The sequence below is a fragment of the Pungitius pungitius genome, chromosome 1, assembly GCF_949316345.1.
Source record: "Pungitius pungitius chromosome 1, fPunPun2.1, whole genome shotgun sequence".
Taxonomy (NCBI): domain Eukaryota; kingdom Metazoa; phylum Chordata; class Actinopteri; order Perciformes; family Gasterosteidae; genus Pungitius; species Pungitius pungitius.
The window spans coordinates 5,338,522-5,355,563 of record NC_084900.1 but is presented as its reverse complement, the minus strand read 5'-3'; the positions used below and the strand labels follow the sequence as shown (position 1 = coordinate 5,355,563).

The window sequence follows — 17,042 nt, the reverse complement described above, 5'->3', positions numbered from 1 at the left end:
CTTTAAAGGGATAGTTCACCCAAAAATTAAAATTGTGTCATCATTTACTCACCCCCAAGTTGTTTCAAACCTGTATGAATTTCTTTATTTTGATAAACAAAAATATGTATTTTGAAGAATGTCTGTAATCAGACATTTGATGGACCCCATTGACTTCCATAGGTTTTTTTTTCTACTATAGAAGTCAATGGGGTCCATCAACTGTCTGATTACCGACATTACTGTCCATGGCACTTACAGTAGTCCTCAGCTCTGTATGGGTTTTTGGGAACGGAACAGTAGATATGCATATCTACAGGGAAAGCTAGGATAGTGTACTGGTTGGTGGTTGTGTCCGACCGATTGTGGGGGGCCGGTCTGAGCAAAAATGCCAGGGCCCTTTTTTTGTCCCAGTCCAGCCCTGCATATGTGTTCTGGTTTCAAGTGTAGATTTTATCTGAAAGTAAGCTTTTATACAGAAGTTGCTTATGGCTGGGATGGCATATCCTAATATACTGTACTTACAAATTATCACTTGATGTACGTAATAGTTCAGCCAGCAACCATTGGTGTAAGTAATCGTTTTGGTTATTAGAAAACCACTAAACATGTCTGCAATAAATTGCGACGTTACGTTTTGCATTTCCATACGTCATGACATCTCTTGGCTGCTTTCAAGCTCCAAAAAAAGCGTGTCGTTTTTCTGATATACAACATCTGCGTTAATATTGGAGAGAAAGGGTAAATAAAGATGAGTGAATTAGAACTTCATCAGCATGTAGTTTGGGTGTCCATCCAATTGTTACTGATATGTAGACAGTCTCAATACCGTTTCAGATATAACACCATGTCGTTGCAATACCTGTGATTTAAAACATTCATTTGGAAAGTTGTAATATTTCCGAGACCCTCGAACGCAGCGCAAGCGTTTCGGCAATGTTGAATACAACGACGTTGGAGGCCAGGGCGCCCTGTGATTGGTCGAGGACCGGCTTTAGCCCCTCCCTCGCTCTTTGTGGGATTCCCCGACGACAACGTGCTCCGCTATAACTCAAAATATTTTGGACTTTTATCTGGTATTTCAGTTGGCCTCCTCTTCACCCACCTGTGACACATCTTTGTCGGACAGCGTTAGCGGCGCCTACCAGGTACCCGTGTAGTCTCACACACCTCATTCTTCACAGAAAACACCCGAAAGCCACTTCTTTTGTCCGAGAGAAAAAAAGTTTTACGACAGTTTAGCTAGCGGCAGGCCGTCGAATTCCAAAACGTAGCGCTAACGTAATTAGCAACGTAGGCTAACGCTAAGCTAGCTAGTTCAACGGGCGGCTGCGGGAGTGATGTTTATTTCCCGAGCCCCGCTGTACAGTCGACGCGAATTTCCGTTCCAGCTCATTTGGGCATTTAACTCATTGACGCGTAATACACCGAGTGACTTTGTAACGTCAATTGCCAACTCATTGTCGTGTGTGTGTGTGTGTGTGTGTGTGTGTGTGTCTGTGGGCCTCCTCCCTAAAGATAACGCTAGCCGCTGCGGTGGATAACGTAATCAGCGTCGCTCAGAACCGCTATGGTCTCCTTTCAGAATGGGCCAACGTCGGGTGTAGTATTCATTTGTACTGATTTTGATTTATTGAGTTTGCTGATCGATATGCTATCACATACGTCCGAGAGCTGCTCGCAGACCACAAGGCCTAACTTTTTTTCTTATTTTTAATTGAGGATTTCCTTCTTTTTTTTTGAAGTATACAGCATTGATTATTTTATTATTACTCCTTTCTGAATGTTAATCATTTTAAAACAATCGAATTGAATGGCCCATGAACATTTAACAGGAAACTCTAAATGGAAAGTTTGCTAAAAGAAGTTTTTGCAAACCTCGTTGGTCTAATTCTTCCTTCATTCTGATGCCCGCAGCCCTCCTGTAATTTGGCTCTTCCTGATTGACTCTCAACGGAAGATTAACGATGAGTCAAGAGAACTTCGATGGTTTAACTTTGGGCCTGCCGGACAGCCAGGGCTCCTTCACGGAGCTGTGGGAAAATATGTGAGTTGTGTTTTTATCTTACTATTTTACCTCCATTCAATTTACCACAAAGAAATGAGTAAACCGGTTTTTGTCTTTAGCAGGGTTTCCCCCCCACTCCTCAACCTTCCAATGGCGCACAATGACTCATGGCCAGATGGGAATATGGACGCACTGGTAAGCGTTACCTGCTCACGCCTCTCTTACATTTTTTTTTTTAAAAGGATGAAAATGGCTGTCTCAGAGACCTTTACGAATGAACATATTATTTCATGCACAAACTGAATTATTTTCCCCCCTACTTCTACAGCTCAATAATGACCTGCCTGGCTTTGACGCGGATCTGTTTGAGCTTTCCCCCGAGACGTCCACTGCGGACGGCGTAACGCCCCCCGCCTCCACCGTGCCGGTGACGAGCGACCACCCGGGGGAATTTGGATTCCAGGTGCGCTTCCAGAAGTCCGGCATGGCGAAATCAGTCACCTCGACGGTAAGTAAACCAGGGTTAAGGCATAATATTTGTGAAATATTGAAACATCTGTTAGTCAGTTTTATTTGATTTCAAACATGTGTATGTCTCATATCTGTTAGCAATGTTTCAATAATGACTTCATCGACTTCCACAACACACCTGTAATTAGCGCAAATGTTGTGAATTAACAGAAATCCAAAGGAATGGAAATGTTGGACCACAAGTATAAATAGTCCAACAGGACTCTTAAATAATTATTCTGCCACCAAACAGGGCAAGTAGCAGAGTTTTTGAGCCCCTTGAAAGAAACAAGAGGTTTTTACTGCTCCTCGGTTTTGCCCGTTTACTAATCGGTCGATACGTGTTAAGAGGAACATTTAACTCATTTAAATCCAACTGAAGTACAAAGACTTTCCAAACTCCCCAAGTTCTGGAAGTTGAAAGGATTTTCCTCACTCATCCGCCTCTTGAGGCTTTAGCAACAACAAAAAGTTTTATGTAAACGGCGTTAGTGTCTTACCTCGGAGCGCGTTCAGAATCCATTCTTTTTAAGATGTCATCCTTGCATTCAAACGGAATCTCATTCATTCTGACTAGTGCGAGGTCTAGAGCCGGTTGCCGCATTCGAAGAGCCAATGGCGATTCAGTTTGAACAGTGACTCAGCCAGCGGTGCGCTGCGGTTGGCCGGGTTGGTGAAGGTTCGGTTGGTCCGTCCCTGAATCTCCCGCCCCCTGAAACTTGTGGCCTGGTCTGTATCTGGTTTGAGAGCCCTGCTCTGACATGACGGGACATGTTCCTGCATTGGCTTCCTCCAGCGCTCAACGTGTTAAAATGGACAAAAGCAAGATGAAGGCTATAATAGATAGTATTTTTATGTGTACTTTTAATTTTGTATTAAGACACTTTTATAACAGTATTAGATATTTAGATGTTATAGTGCTTTTTTTGTGGAAGTGCTTGGCATTGGAATCCTCATGTGCTCCTCAGTTATTGACAATAACACTTTAATAACATGTTTCTCTCTCTGCTTTCTCACAGTATTCGGAGCTCCTTAATAAATTGTACTGCCAGCTGGCGAAGACGAGCCTTATTGAAGTGCTGGTCACCAAAGAGCTTCCTCAGGGTGCTTTCCTCAGGGCCACGGCGGTATACAAGAAGTCGGATCACGTGGCCGAAGTGGTCCGCCGTTGCCCCCATCACCAGAAAGAGGACGGTATGGAAATCATTTTTGGTGACAAGTCGCTTCATATATAAAGGCGGAAGAATGTTTGTCTTTTCTACAATTCTGTTGTGAGCGCAACATATCTGAGCGTGCTGACTTTTTTTTCCTACCGTTTTCTATTCAGCTACGGACCACAGCAGCCATCTGATCAGGGTGGAGGGCAGCAAGAGGGCTCAATATTTTGAGGATCCCAACACTAAGAGGCAGAGTGTGACTGTCCCTTACGAGCTCCCACAGGTGCGACCGCCCCACTCGATTTGTCCGAGGGGGAGCTTGTCTTCTATAGCAGTTTTTTTTTTTTTTTTTTACATACCTAATATGTGAACCGCAAATATTTTCTACGTGAGTATACGATCCAACAGCAGCCGATCTCATTCCAGCCTTAAAAGTCGATGTACACGAATGTGTTTCACAGAAAGAAGGCGGCATTTTTGTCTCCCAAAGGACTCGAACATCAATTAAAGCTGCCTGTTGCTCCCGATTGTACATAATAATAATAATAATAATAATAATTCAAGCGGTCGGTGACTTTTTTTATTTTTTTCCTTTCTCAGTTGGGCACAGAGATGACAACCATCCTGCTGAGCTTCATGTGCAACAGTTCCTGCATGGGGGGCATGAACCGCAGACCCATCCTCACCATCCTGACCCTCGAGACGCCAGAGTAGGTGTTGCTCCTCTTAACAAAGGGGAACGTGGCTGTTTTGTAGGATGAGAATGGGTTGCTGACGTTTGTCACCCCCTTTTTTGTGTGTGTGTGTGTGTGTGTGGATGTAAAGCGTTTATGTTGCGTTTTCTTTACAGGGGACTTGTTTTGGGCCGGAGGTGCTTTGAGGTGCGTGTCTGTGCGTGTCCAGGCAGGGACCGCAAATCAGAGGAAATCAAATCAAAGGCTCAGATCGGCACTAAACAAACGACTAAAAGAAGCAAGTTTTTAATAGTGTTTCTTGAGGTATCGCGTCTCCTTTGCGTTTCCTCCTCTTCTAACCTCCTGACTTTGGTCTGTTTTTAGAGAACGCCCCCCCCGCTCCGACCCCCAACACGTCTGCGAAAAAGTCCAAGTCGGCCTCCAGTGCAGAGGAGGAGGACAAGGATGTGTTTGTCCTGCGTGTAAGTAAAGATACCTGCTCTAACGCCGGGGAGCGTTACAAAAAGTTCCCTTCTGTTTTTTTGATAAATCTGCTTCAATCTCTCCTGCAGGTTCGAGGTCGCGAGCGCTACGAGTGGTTGAAGAAGATCAACGATGGTCTGGAGCTGCTGGACAGAGAAGGGTGAGAACCTTATCCTGCCTGAAACATGTCTCTGCATGGCCGACACATTATGGCTGGTAGTCTTTCACGTGATATTTAAAGTCCAACCCTGGATTTGAGCTTCTACGGTTGTAGAGATTACCTGCCACTAGAGGTCGCTGTGCACAATGTTTAAATCAAACCCCCCCTCCCCCTGAGCAACTGAGGTGGTTGTGTCCTTTTAAATTCAATTTGAAATCTGTGTCCTCTTCCCTCCCGACACATGGCTTTGTCCCGCTCTCCTGCCTCAGCAAGTCCAAGCCCCCGGTGACCGTGAAACACGAGGCGGCTGCGCCTTCCAGCGGGAAGCGGCTGCTGCTCAGAGGAGAGCGGAGCGACAGCGAGTGACGCGCTCGCCGCCTTCACCCGCGGAAACAAACGTCCTCGTCGTCTGGTTTATTCCAAACTTTCGCTTTTGTATTAAATGGGGTAATCGGGTTGGGACCTCGACTGTGCCTGATTAAGACCACGCTTGTTGGATTTTTCATTTGTTTTTCTCCATAGACTTGATTTTATATGTAAAACCACTGATGATTTCTGTTAAAACTGTTGTTGGGCTGGCTGGTTCACCCCCTTTTAAAATTTGTAGCGTAGTTTTGTACACGATATCATCAGCGCTTTAGTTTAATGTGACCAAACACTGATCGTCCATTTAACCACATTTGTCTTTTACACTGCCAAAACAAGTAAAAAAATAGTATATTTTTCCTCATTTATATTTTAATTATTTTGGGAACTTAGTTTTTCTTAGAGTTCTTTCTATATTTTTCATTGTCATTTTATTTTCCATGACTTTTGTACCAATTTGCATTTTGTTATACAAAGCTTTAAAAAATAAATTCCTATTAACTCTTGTATTCTGTGTACCTAAATGTTTTCTGTCCTTGCTCGCTCACTTTTTGCACTTCTATTCATCCCCTTTTTCCACATTAGTACTTTGCATGTTTGGAAGATGCAAACACCTTTTTTTGGCATTTTTTTGTCCCTGTGTTGAATGGAGTAGTGTGTTGCTATTCAAATGTACTGCTGTCGATCACATAAAGCTGCATTCTGATGTATAATTTCCTCCCAACGAGGGACGCAGTCACATCTGATACACTGGTGAGTAGTGAGGTGTACGTCGTTAGTGTGACTTCATGTTTAAATTTAACTTTTTATATTATTTAAATTTACAGCTGCTGTCCTGAAATCAGGAATCTACTGGATTCTAATATGGCCGAGTTATGTCTCAAGGAGGGAATGTTTATTTTGTTTTTTTGTGAGTATTTACTCTTAAATGTATTTCTTTAAAAATGCCTCCAGTTTTTAAAGATGGAGTTGAGTGTTGAAGGGAGGAACTTGCTTCCCATCCCAACGTGAAGCTAAAGATCTATATAGTTATAAAATCGGTCATATTCTGAGCCTATAATATTTTTCTTCCATCCTTTTTTTATGTGACTTTTCATTCTCTGCGCCCGCCTCCCAGACGTCACCATTATTCCTATCCCATTTAAACTGAATATCTTTGAATCGTTCCATAAACTTTGAGCCGTCCCCCTCGCTCTGTAACGTCAGTGCCCCAACACAAATGTCCCCGTCGGTGTGTTTTCAGCTCTGGTGTTCACCTGCAGCGCTGCGCAGCGGGACTACTTTGTCCCCAACGCCGAGTACCTGACGTGGTACGAGGCCAGGAGCTACTGCCAGGTACACACGCAGCACTCACCCCACCTTCTAATCAGGAACTGGCACCAGGGTTCGAAATTACTTAGGACTCTTCGGGGGTCCCCTAAAATGTAACTATAACAAATATTGAAGACTACCTTGCTACACTATATACTGCAGGCAAAATTATATTGACATATTTTGAAGTCCCAGAATTGTAGTGCTCACTTAGACACTTGTGAACGCTGCAATGGATTTGTGATGCGTTTTGTTGATTTTCATCAATATGTTTGTGAATGTGCTGCTGTTAGCTGGCAGGTTGTTTTGGCTTCATACACATACAGCAAGAAACTCTTCTAATCATTACGTTGCACTGGGTATCTAAGCTAGTTAATGCAACTTTTGATATAGGAACACCAACTCCAAATATTTTACTATAATAAGCCATTATTATGGAGATATAAACATAATCGAAGCACTTACAGCCTTTTCACGAGGGATTTCACTTTTTGTGAGGCTTCGTTTTTGCAGCGTTCAACAATAACCTACGTGTCTGCGCCATAGACCACAACAACAATCTGTGATGCTATTAGCTGCCCTGATTGCTGCCCAATTAATTATTGTTATAAATTAGGGCTGGTAAAAATAGCGCGTTAACAACGTTAATTAGTTTGTTGTCAATTTTTTAAACACATTTCACGCATGGGCGGTGTGACAAATTATTCAGGTCAGGAAAGTACCTCTTCCTCTAGGGAATGCACTTCATCCTATACAACACATTACTGCCACCTGTAGGCATATGTCAGGCCGTCAGGTTCAGCAAGTCTTTTGCGCCAGTCCACGCTGAATGTTCGCAGGCCATAAACCAAATCAACCTCAGATCATTTGACCAACACAATAGCAAAATGTTCCAACACGTTGGAATTCGACGCTGGAAATGGTCAAGCACGTGAGCAGAAATAAAGAGGCCGTCATCGCCATACTTGCCAACCTTGAGACCTCAGAATTAGGGAGACCGGGGAGGGGCGGGTGCTAGCGGTCAACGGGGGGGGTGCTAGCGGTTTTCTTTGCAGCGCTAGTCTCATCTTTTTCCGTTCTAATTGCCGCACTCGACTTCAAGGTGTAACCTTTATTATTGTTCCGTCTGAAACGGCGCGCCCAGTGACGGACGGTGGAGCAATATTGTTGTCCGGGTGGAAATCGGGAGAAATTTGGGAGAAAGGTTGATCCGGGAGATTTTCGGAAAGGGGCTTTGAAATTCGGGAGTCTCCCGGAAATATCGGGAGGGTTGACATGTCTGGTCCTCGCAGCCCTGGACCATCAGGAGCACAAACTCGTTTTGCCGACCGCAGCAAAGTGGGATAAACTGCAGAGGCTCGAGACCCTTCTAGAGCCATGCAGGGAAATCAGTCTGTAACTTATCAAATAACATTGCTTTGATTATTTTCTGGGATGAATTAAACCAAGTCAAATATCATGTAATATCATGACATGTATTTATGTAAAAATAATAATGATGATGATAATAATAATAATAATTTGGTATGCATTTCAGAAAGAAAAAATGGTTAGGATTCAGGTGGAATTGCAAATGGTGATTAATCCTGATTAATCCACTCAAAATTCGGATTAATTTGATTAAAATGTTTAATCATTTGAGAGCCCTATTATAATTATAAAACTTCACTAAAGACCTATAATTTTCACAATAATTTTTATTGTTAAAAATATTTGTCGGGGACCCCCTAAGATCTAAAAATAAATTCTTATAGGGGGTCCCCAATGACTTATAGGGGGTCCGGGACCCCCCCAGATCCCCCTCATTTCGAACCCTGACTGGCACACATGTTCAACGCGCCAATTTAATTCTACCTCATGAGTTCAAAAGCTGCTTCGACAGTGATTAATGACTTCCACGTCCTGTCAGGTCCATTTCAAAGAGCTGGCGACGGTGACCCCTGAAAACATCAAAACCATCGCCCTGAACCTCTCCTCCGCCAGCTGGATCGGCCTCCGCAGGAACTTCTCCGACTCCGTCAGCTCCAGCGCGTTCTGGTCCCGCTGGGCCGACGGGGAGCTCCTCCTCTTCCAGAACTGGTACCCCGGCTCGCCTGTCCTCCAGAAGAGCGCCAACTGTCCGGCGGCGGCCACCACCACCTCCACCACCCAATTCACCAGCTCGAATATGACGAGCTTCGCCGCACCCTCGAACGTGACGGATCCAACTGTGGCGAGCTCCGCCGGACTCTCGAACGTTACTGATCCAACTGTGGCGAGCTCCGCCGGACTCCCGAACGTTACTGATCCAACTGTGGCGAGCTCCGCCGGACTCCTGAACGTTACGGATCCAACTGTGGCGAGCTCCACCGGACTCCCGAACGTTACTGATCCAACTGTGGCGAGCTACGCCGGACTCCCGAACGTGACGGATCCAACTGTGGCGAGTTACGCCGGATTCCCGAATGTGACGGATCCAACTGTGGCGAGCTTCGCCGGACTCCCGAATGTTACTGATCCAACTGTGGCGAGCTCCGCCGGATTCCCGAACGTGACGGATCCAACTGTGGCGAGTTACGCCGGATTCCCGAACGTGACGGATCCAACTGTGGCGAGCTCCGCCGGACTCCCGAATGTTACTGATCCAACTGTGGCGAGCTCCGCCGGACTCCCGAACGTGACGGATCCAACTGTGGCGAGCTCCGCCGGACTCCCGAACGTGACGGATCCAACTGTGGCGAGCACCGCCGGACTCCCGAACGTGACGGATCCAACTGTGGCGAGCTCCAGCGGACGCCCGAACAGTACTTATCCAACTGTGGCGAGCTTCAGCGGACTCCCGAACGAGACGGGTCCAACTGTGGCGAGCTCCGGCGGACTCCCGAACAGTACTTATCCAACTGTGGCGAGCTTCAGCGAACTCCTGAACGAGACGGGTCCAACTGTGGCGAGCTCCGCCGGACTCCCGACCGTGACGGATCCAACTGTGGCGAGCTCCGCCGGACTCCCGAACGTTACTGATCCAACTGTGGCAAGCTCCGCCGGACCCGTCGTGGTGACAGATCCAACTGTGGCGAGCTCCAGCGGACTCCCAAACTTTACGGATCCAACTGTGGCGAGCTCCAGCGGACTCCCGAACGTTACTGATCCAACTGTGGCGAGCTCTGCCGGACTCCCGAACGTGACGGATCCAACTGTGTCCAGCTCCGCCGGACTCCCGAACGTGACGGATCCAACTGTGGCGAGCTCCGCCGGACTCCCGAACGTGACGGATCCAACTGTGGCGAGCTCCAGCGGAAGCCCGAACAGTACTTATCCAACTGTGGCGAGCTTCAGCGGACTCCCGACCGTGACGGATCCAACTGTGGCAAGCTCCGCCGGACTCCCGAACGTTACTGATCCAACTGTGGCGAGCTCCGCCGGACTCCCGAACGTTACGGATCCAACTGTGGCGAGCTTCGCCGGACTCCCGAACGTTACTGATCCAACTGTGGCGAGTTACGCCGGATTCCCGAACGTGACGGATCCAACTGTGGCGAGCTCCGCCGGACCCGTCGTGGTGACGGATCCAACTGTGGCGAGCTCCAGCGGCCTCCCGAACGTTACGGATCCAACTGTGGCGAGCTCCAGCGGACTCCCGAACGTTACGGATCCAACTGTGGCAAGCTCCGCCGGACTCCCGAACGTTACTGATCCAACTGTGGCGAGTTACGCCGGATTCCCGAACGTGACGGATCCAACTGTGGCGAGCTCCGCCGGACCCGTCGTGGTGACGGATCCAACTGTGGCGAGCTCCAGCGGACTCCCGAACGTTACGGATCCAACTGTGGCGAGCTCCGCCGGACTCCCGAACGTGACGGATCCAACTGTGGCGAGCTCCGCCGGACTCCCGAACAGTACTTATCCAACTGTGGCGAGCTCCAGCGGACTCCCGAACGAGACGGGTCCAACTGTGGCGAGCTCCGCCGGACTCCCGACCGTGACGGATCCAACTGTGGCGAGCTCCGCCGGACTCCCGAACGTTACTGATCCAACTGTGGCAAGCTCCGCCGGACCCGTCGTGGTGACAGATCCAACTGTGGCGAGCTCCAGCGGACTCCCAAACGTTACGGATCCAACTATGGCGAGCTCCAGCGGACTCCCGAACGTTACTGATCCAACTGTGGCGAGCTCCGCCGGACTCCCGAACGTGACGGATCCAACTGTGTCCAGCTCCGCCGGACTCCCGAACGTGACGGATCCAACTGTGTCCAGCTCCGCCGGACTCCCGAACGTGACGGATCCAACTGTGGCGAGCTCCGCCGGACTCCCGAACGTGACGGATCCAACTGTGGCGAGCTCCAGCGGAAGCCCGAACAGTACTTATCCAACTGTGGCGAGCTTCAGCGGACTCCCGACCGTGACGGATCCAACTGTGGCAAGCTCCGCCGGACTCACGAACGTTACTGATCCAACTGTGGCGAGCTCCGCCGGACTCCCGAACGTTACGGATCCAACTGTGGCGAGCTCCGCCGGACTCCCGAACGTTACTGATCCAACTGTGGCGAGTTACGCCGGATTCCCGAACGTGACGGATCCAACTGTGGCGAGCTCCGCCGGACCCGTCGTGGTGACGGATCCAACTGTGGCGAGCTCCAGCGGACTCCCGAACGTTACGGATCCAACTGTGGCGAGCACCAGCGGACTCCCGAACGTTACGGATCCAACTGTGGCAAGCTCCGCCGGACTCCCGAACGTTACTGATCCAACTGTGGCGAGTTACGCCGGATTCCCGAACGTGACGGATCCAACTGTGGCGAGCTCCGCCGGACCCGTCGTGGTGACGGATCCAACTGTGGCGAGCTCCAGCGGCCTCCCGAACGTTACGGATCCAACTGTGGCGAGCTCCAGCGGACTCCCGAACGTTACGGATCCAACTGTGGCGAGCTCCGCCGGACTCCCGAACGTTACTGATCCAACTGTGGCGAGTTACGCCGGATTCCCGAACGTGACGGATCCAACTGTGGCGAGCTCCGCCGGACCCGTCGTGGTGACGGATCCAACTGTGGCGAGCTCCAGCGGCCTCCCGAACGTTACGGATCCAACTGTGGCGAGCTCCAGCGGACTCCCGAACGTTACGGATCCAACTGTGGCGAGCTCCGCCGGACTCCCGAACGTTACTGATCCAACTGTGGCGAGTTACGCCGGATTCCCGAACGTGACGGATCCAACTGTGGCGAGCTCCGCCGGACCCGTCGTGGTGACGGATCCAACTGTGGCGAGCTCCAGCGGCCTCCCGAACGTTACGGATCCAACTGTGGCGAGCTCCAGCGGACTCCCGAACGTTACGGATCCAACTGTGGCAAGCTCCGCCGGACTCCCGAACGTTACTGATCCAACTGTGGCGAGTTACGCCGGATTCCCGAACGTGACGGATCCAACTGTGGCGAGCTCCGCCGGACTCCCGAACGTGACGGATCCAACTGTGGCGAGCTCCAGCGGAAGCCCGAACAGTACTTATCCAACTGTGGCGAGCTTCAGCGGACTCCCGACCGTGACGGATCCAACTGTGGCAAGCTCCGCCGGACTCACGAACGTTACTGATCCAACTGTGGCGAGCTCCGCCGGACTCCCGAACGTTACGGATCCAACTGTGGCGAGCTCCAGCGGAAGCCCGAACAGTACTTATCCAACTGTGGCGAGCTTCAGCGGACTCCCGACCGTGACGGATCCAACTGTGGCAAGCTCCGCCGGACTCACGAACGTTACTGATCCAACTGTGGCGAGCTCCGCCGGACTCCCGAACGTTACGGATCCAACTGTGGCGAGCTCCGCCGGACTCCCGAACGTTACTGATCCAACTGTGGCGAGTTACGCCGGATTCCCGAACGTGACGGATCCAACTGTGGCGAGCTCCGCCGGACCCGTCGTGGTGACGGATCCAACTGTGGCGAGCTCCAGCGGACTCCCGAACGCTACGGATCCAACTGTGGCGAGCTCCAGCGGACTCCCGAACGTTACGGATCCAACTGTGGCAAGCTCCGCCGGACTCCCGAACGTTACTGATCCAACTGTGGCGAGTTACGCCGGATTCCCGAACGTGACGGATCCAACTGTGGCGAGCTCCGCCGGACCCGTCGTGGTGACGGATCCAACTGTGGCGAGCTCCAGCGGCCTCCCGAACGTTACGGATCCAACTGTGGCGAGCTCCAGCGGACTCCCGAACGTTACGGATCCAACTGTGGCGAGCTCCGCCGGACTCCCGAACGTTACTGATCCAACTGTGGCGAGTTACGCCGGATTCCCGAACGTGACGGATCCAACTGTGGCGAGCTCCGCCGGACCCGTCGTGGTGACGGATCCAACTGTGGCGAGCTCCAGCGGACTCCCGAACGTTACGGATCCAACTGTGGCGAGCTCCAGCGGACTCCCGAACGTTACGGATCCAACTGTGGCAAGCTCCGCCGGACTCCCGAACGTTACTGATCCAACTGTGGCGAGTTACGCCGGATTCCCGAACGTGACGGATCCAACTGTGGCGAGCTCCGCCGGACCCGTCGTGGTGACGGATCCAACTGTGGCGAGCTCCAGCGGCCTCCCGAACGTTACGGATCCAACTGTGGCGAGCTCCAGCGGACTCCCGAACGTGACGGATCCAACTGTGGCGAGCTCCGCCGGACTCCCGAACAGTACTTATCCAACTGTGGCGAGCTTCAGCGGACTCCCGAACGAGACGGGTCCAACTGTGGCGAGTTACGCCGGATTCCCGAACGAGACGGATCCAACTGTGGCGAGCTATGCCGGATTCCCGAACGTGACGGATCCAACTGTGGCGAGCTCCGCCGGATTCCCGAACGTGACGGATCCAACTGTGGCGAGTTACGCCGGATTCCCGAACGTGACTGATCCAACTGTGGCGAGCTCCAGCGGACTCCCGAACGTGACGGATCCAACTGTGGCGACCTATGCCGGATTCCCGAACGTGACTGATCCAACTGTGGCGAGCTTCGACGGACTCCCAAACGTGACGGATCCAACTGTGGCGAGCTCCGCCGGACTCCCGAACGTTACTGATCCAACTGTGGCGAGCTCCAGCAGACTCCCGAACGTGACGGATCCAACTGTGGCGAACTACGGCGGACTCCCGAACGTTACTGATCCAACTGTGGCGAGCTCCGCCGGACCCGTCGTGGTGACAGAGGAAGCAGAGGACGCGGGGGACTACGTGGTGGACTTGTGCGTGGCCATGCTGAGCTTCGGGGCCTGGGTCAAAAGGAGCTGCTCTGAGCGGCTTTCCTTTGTGTGTTATGAAGGTAGGACTCGATACATTGTAAATGATGCGTACATGTGTGACAACATCAGGATTTGTCGTTGGAGATCTTCAGGACACATTTGTTGACTCAATAATTCAAACATTCGTAGTATTCGTAGTGGGACTGAACTCCGCTCCTTCCCGAACCTCAGATCGCTTCCCCGGCCGCGTCGACGTGACCAGGCTCACCTCTCAGAGTGCCGTTCTGACGTGGCTCCCCTTTCCTGGCACCATCGACCGCTACCAGGTTGAAGTCGAGGTCGGCGGAGAGCTCAAGGTCAACCAGATGGTGACCAACGCGACAAGCCTCGACCTTGCCGACCTGACGCCGGGATCCCTCCACGCGGTCCGCGTGTTCCCGGTTAAGGGCCAGAGAGAAAAGCACCCGCAGCAGACCGCCTTCTACACCAGTGGGTTTGCCTCCTGTTTGGCCTTTGTCCACCTCCCCCCCCCCCCTTTTTGTTCTTCAGGGAACTGATCTCTTTGATCTCTTCTCAGGACCCAACAAAGTGGAGAACCTCGCCGCCGTCCAAGTGACCGAAACCAGCGTGGCCCTGAACTGGAGCAAACCGGACGGAAACGTGGAACTCTACAGCGTCGAATCCGAGGGCGTGGAGACGGGTCGAAGCCAAACGGAGGGCACCGTGGTCGTCAACTTGACCCCCGGGACGCTGCACACTTTCGCCGTCCTCTCGGCGGTCAACGGCAGCTCCACCAGGAGCGACGAGTCCAGCGTCGCAGCGTACACCAGTGAGTTCGACTCAAGCGCGATGCGCTAGTGGGGGGGGGGATTCTATTCAAATCCGAACAAGAGACGTCTGACCAGAACGACTTTCAGGGCCCGGGAAGGTGTCCGGCCTGCAGGTGTCAGGGAACACGCACTGCTCAGTGGTGCTGAAGTGGGTGAAACCCAAGGGACACACCACCGGTTACAGAGTGAAGGCCACGACGGCTAGTGGTGATCCGTATGTATCTGCATGCAGTCCACAATGTACTCTACTTACTGTTTAGTTGTCTGTAGCCATGCTCCTGCTCATGGCTACAGACGCCTCTGGTTTTCCATTTTCTTCATCCGGGCTTTTGAAATGTACGTAAATTTTTCTTTTACTTTACTACAGTCCTTGCCTGCTGTTTAGTGGAAATGTGACGCAAACGGAGGTGAAGGTGACGTCGCTGCCGCCCGGCACAAGGATAAAACTCACCGTGACGGCCCTGACGAACCATGACGCTCTGGAGGGAGACAACGTGACCATCGACAGCTACACCAGTAACTCCGGGCTTCTGGTTTAGCCCTTTTTTTCAGTTTTTTTTCCTTTGAACTGTCGCATCTCACTGATCTGATCTGACTAATTGTGACTCCTCCGTGCAGCTCCCAACCCGGTTTCAAACCTGTCTTTGACCTCCACGCACAACACCCTCGAAGCCCGTTGGAGCCCTCCCACCGCGGAATTCTTCACCGTGAGGCTGCTGCTGGATGACGCGGTCGTGAACGAGAAAAACACCACCGGCCCCGCGACCACCCAGCACTTTGACGGACTGACGGCGGCAGCCAGTTACGCGGTGAACGTCTCTGCCGTTGTGGGAAATCTGAGCAGCCTACCGGTGAAAGCCTCCACGTTCACCAGTGAGTCACTTTGGCCCTCGGTGTTGGAGTAACTTGCCGGACTTGCAGGCGGAGTTCTCCCCCCCCCCCCCCCCCCCTGTTGAAGGCCGTTTTGAACACACTTTGTCCCTCTCCTCCTTTTTGTATTTCGCCGCAGGTCTGGTGCCGCCCACTAACGCCAGGCTCAAGTCCTTCGGCGAACACGCGCTCACCTTCGAGTGGAGCCCCCCCAAAAACATAGCCAAAGTGAATTACTCCGTCCGACTCCACTCCGCCTTCTGGGGCCACGACTTTTCTGATGTGGTCAGCGCAACCTCCCACACGTTCAGCGGCTTGAACTCGGGCACCAAGTACGACTTTGAAGTGCGCGTCGTGGCGAATAACCAGACAAGTGATCCAGCGGTTGCTTCAGGTTACACCGGTGAGCCTCTCGGACCTCAAAGGTCCCCACTTTTAGCCCCGTTGGTATCTAAAGCAACACTCAATTTCAAAAGCTGACCGGAGGCAACGCTGTTGGTCGCTCATCTCGCGCTTTGTTTCCACAGTTGCCGTGGAGGAGGAGATCGTCCTGTCCATGATGTGCTCCTCGGCTCAGTCTCTCCTCTGCGCTGAGACGGACACCCGGAACGGTGTATTCAAAGAGGTACGTTAGTCTCCACGTACGGAAAAGGGCAACTTGATGCAGTGATACGGCTCACATTTGTGTTTTCATGAATCCACTTTTTCGGAAGGGTTTCCTTAAGCAGCTTGTGTTTGTGTGTTTTGTTGCAGTTAGAAGAACATTTCAGGAAGCATTTGGGGGACGGCGTGGTCTGGGAACTTAAGCAGGAACCTGAAAGTAAAGGATAACTATAATAATTTGTATAAATATCATTCTTGATGCAATTGGTGAAGGTATTTTAACTCTTTTCTATCTTGTTTTTTGTTTTTTTTGCACTGTACGGGCCGCTCAAGAAATGAAATATTATGCCTTGTGTCATTAGTAAAAAAACAATCTAGATTTAATTTCAATCTATTTTCAGCTTTATTGAGCTGACTCTTGTCTTTTCTCCATTTATCTAACTATGCACCAATAGCAAAAATACAATGCTAAAAAAAAACTATTATACTTTTGAAATTCAATTTAAAATCATCATAAGAATGTATTTTATCATGTTTAACTGTGTCCAATAAAGATTTCTGTCTGATATCACCTAAATGTTATTCAAAGTCTTCATTGGCTGGATTAGAGAATACTAACCGCAATGTTCCTGTAAGGTTCACTGCAATTTCACCAAACCTTTGTGAACTTTTACTTATATTTGGTCACTCATTTAACATTGTGCATGGCCGACACATTGTGGCTGGTAGTCTTTCACGTGATAATTAAAGTCCAACCCTGGATTTGAGCTTCTACTGTTGTAGAGATTACCTGCCACTAGAGGTCACTGTGCACAATGTTTAAATCAGACCCCCCCCCCCCCCCCCTGAGCAACTGAGGTGGTTGTGTCCTTTAAATTAAATTTGAAATCTGTGTCCTCT

At 50.7% G+C, this 17,042-nt stretch overlaps 2 protein-coding genes across 3 annotated transcripts; both read left to right on the top strand.

The window, feature by feature from the left end:
* The first annotated feature begins 976 nt into the window (after positions 1 to 976).
* Positions 977 to 5,846, top strand: tp53 (tumor protein p53). 2 transcript variants are annotated; one of them, XM_037479364.2, is made up of 11 exons: positions 977 to 1,127; positions 1,897 to 2,026; positions 2,110 to 2,182; positions 2,316 to 2,495; positions 3,517 to 3,691; positions 3,825 to 3,937; positions 4,255 to 4,364; positions 4,505 to 4,626; positions 4,713 to 4,810; positions 4,901 to 4,971; positions 5,241 to 5,846. In XM_037479364.2, the coding sequence occupies exons 2-11, from the start codon at positions 1,947 to 1,949 to the stop codon at positions 5,335 to 5,337; spliced, it is 1,119 nt and encodes a 372-aa protein (XP_037335261.1). In that variant the 5' UTR covers positions 977 to 1,127; positions 1,897 to 1,946; the 3' UTR covers positions 5,338 to 5,846. The 2 variants fall into 2 exon arrangements, with proteins under 2 accessions (XP_037335261.1, XP_037335260.1); XM_037479363.2 differs by having other exon boundaries at positions 2,107 to 2,182.
* An 8,016-nt stretch (positions 5,847 to 13,862) lies between these two features.
* On the top strand, positions 13,863 to 15,358 carry LOC119222590 (receptor-type tyrosine-protein phosphatase eta-like). Its single transcript, XM_062561344.1, has 4 exons — positions 13,863 to 14,328; positions 14,417 to 14,668; positions 14,757 to 14,883; positions 15,037 to 15,358. Exons 1-4 carry the CDS (start codon positions 13,941 to 13,943, stop codon positions 15,206 to 15,208), a joined length of 939 nt encoding a protein of 312 aa, XP_062417328.1. The 5' UTR covers positions 13,863 to 13,940; the 3' UTR covers positions 15,209 to 15,358.
* The last annotated feature ends 1,684 nt before the right edge of the window (positions 15,359 to 17,042 follow it).

What these genes read in the sequence shown, in the direction of transcription:
- tp53 (XM_037479363.2), top strand. Translation starts at nt 1,947, where the DNA reads ATGAGTCAAGAGAACTTCGATGGTTTAACTTTGGGCCTGCCGGACAGC. An exon ending in TAAACAAACGACTAAAAGAA is followed by an intron (nt 4,627 to 4,712) that starts GCAAGTTTTTAA and finishes GTCTGTTTTTAG; the next exon opens with AGAACGCCCCCCCCGCTCCG. An exon ending in AGGATGTGTTTGTCCTGCGT is followed by an intron (nt 4,811 to 4,900) that starts GTAAGTAAAGAT and finishes TCTCTCCTGCAG; the next exon opens with GTTCGAGGTCGCGAGCGCTA.
- LOC119222590 (XM_062561344.1), top strand. Translation starts at nt 13,941, where the DNA reads ATGATGCGTACATGTGTGACAACATCAGGATTTGTCGTTGGAGATCTT. An exon ending in GCAGACCGCCTTCTACACCA is followed by an intron (nt 14,329 to 14,416) that starts GTGGGTTTGCCT and finishes ATCTCTTCTCAG; the next exon opens with GACCCAACAAAGTGGAGAAC. An exon ending in ACGACGGCTAGTGGTGATCC is followed by an intron (nt 14,884 to 15,036) that starts GTATGTATCTGC and finishes ACTTTACTACAG; the next exon opens with TCCTTGCCTGCTGTTTAGTG.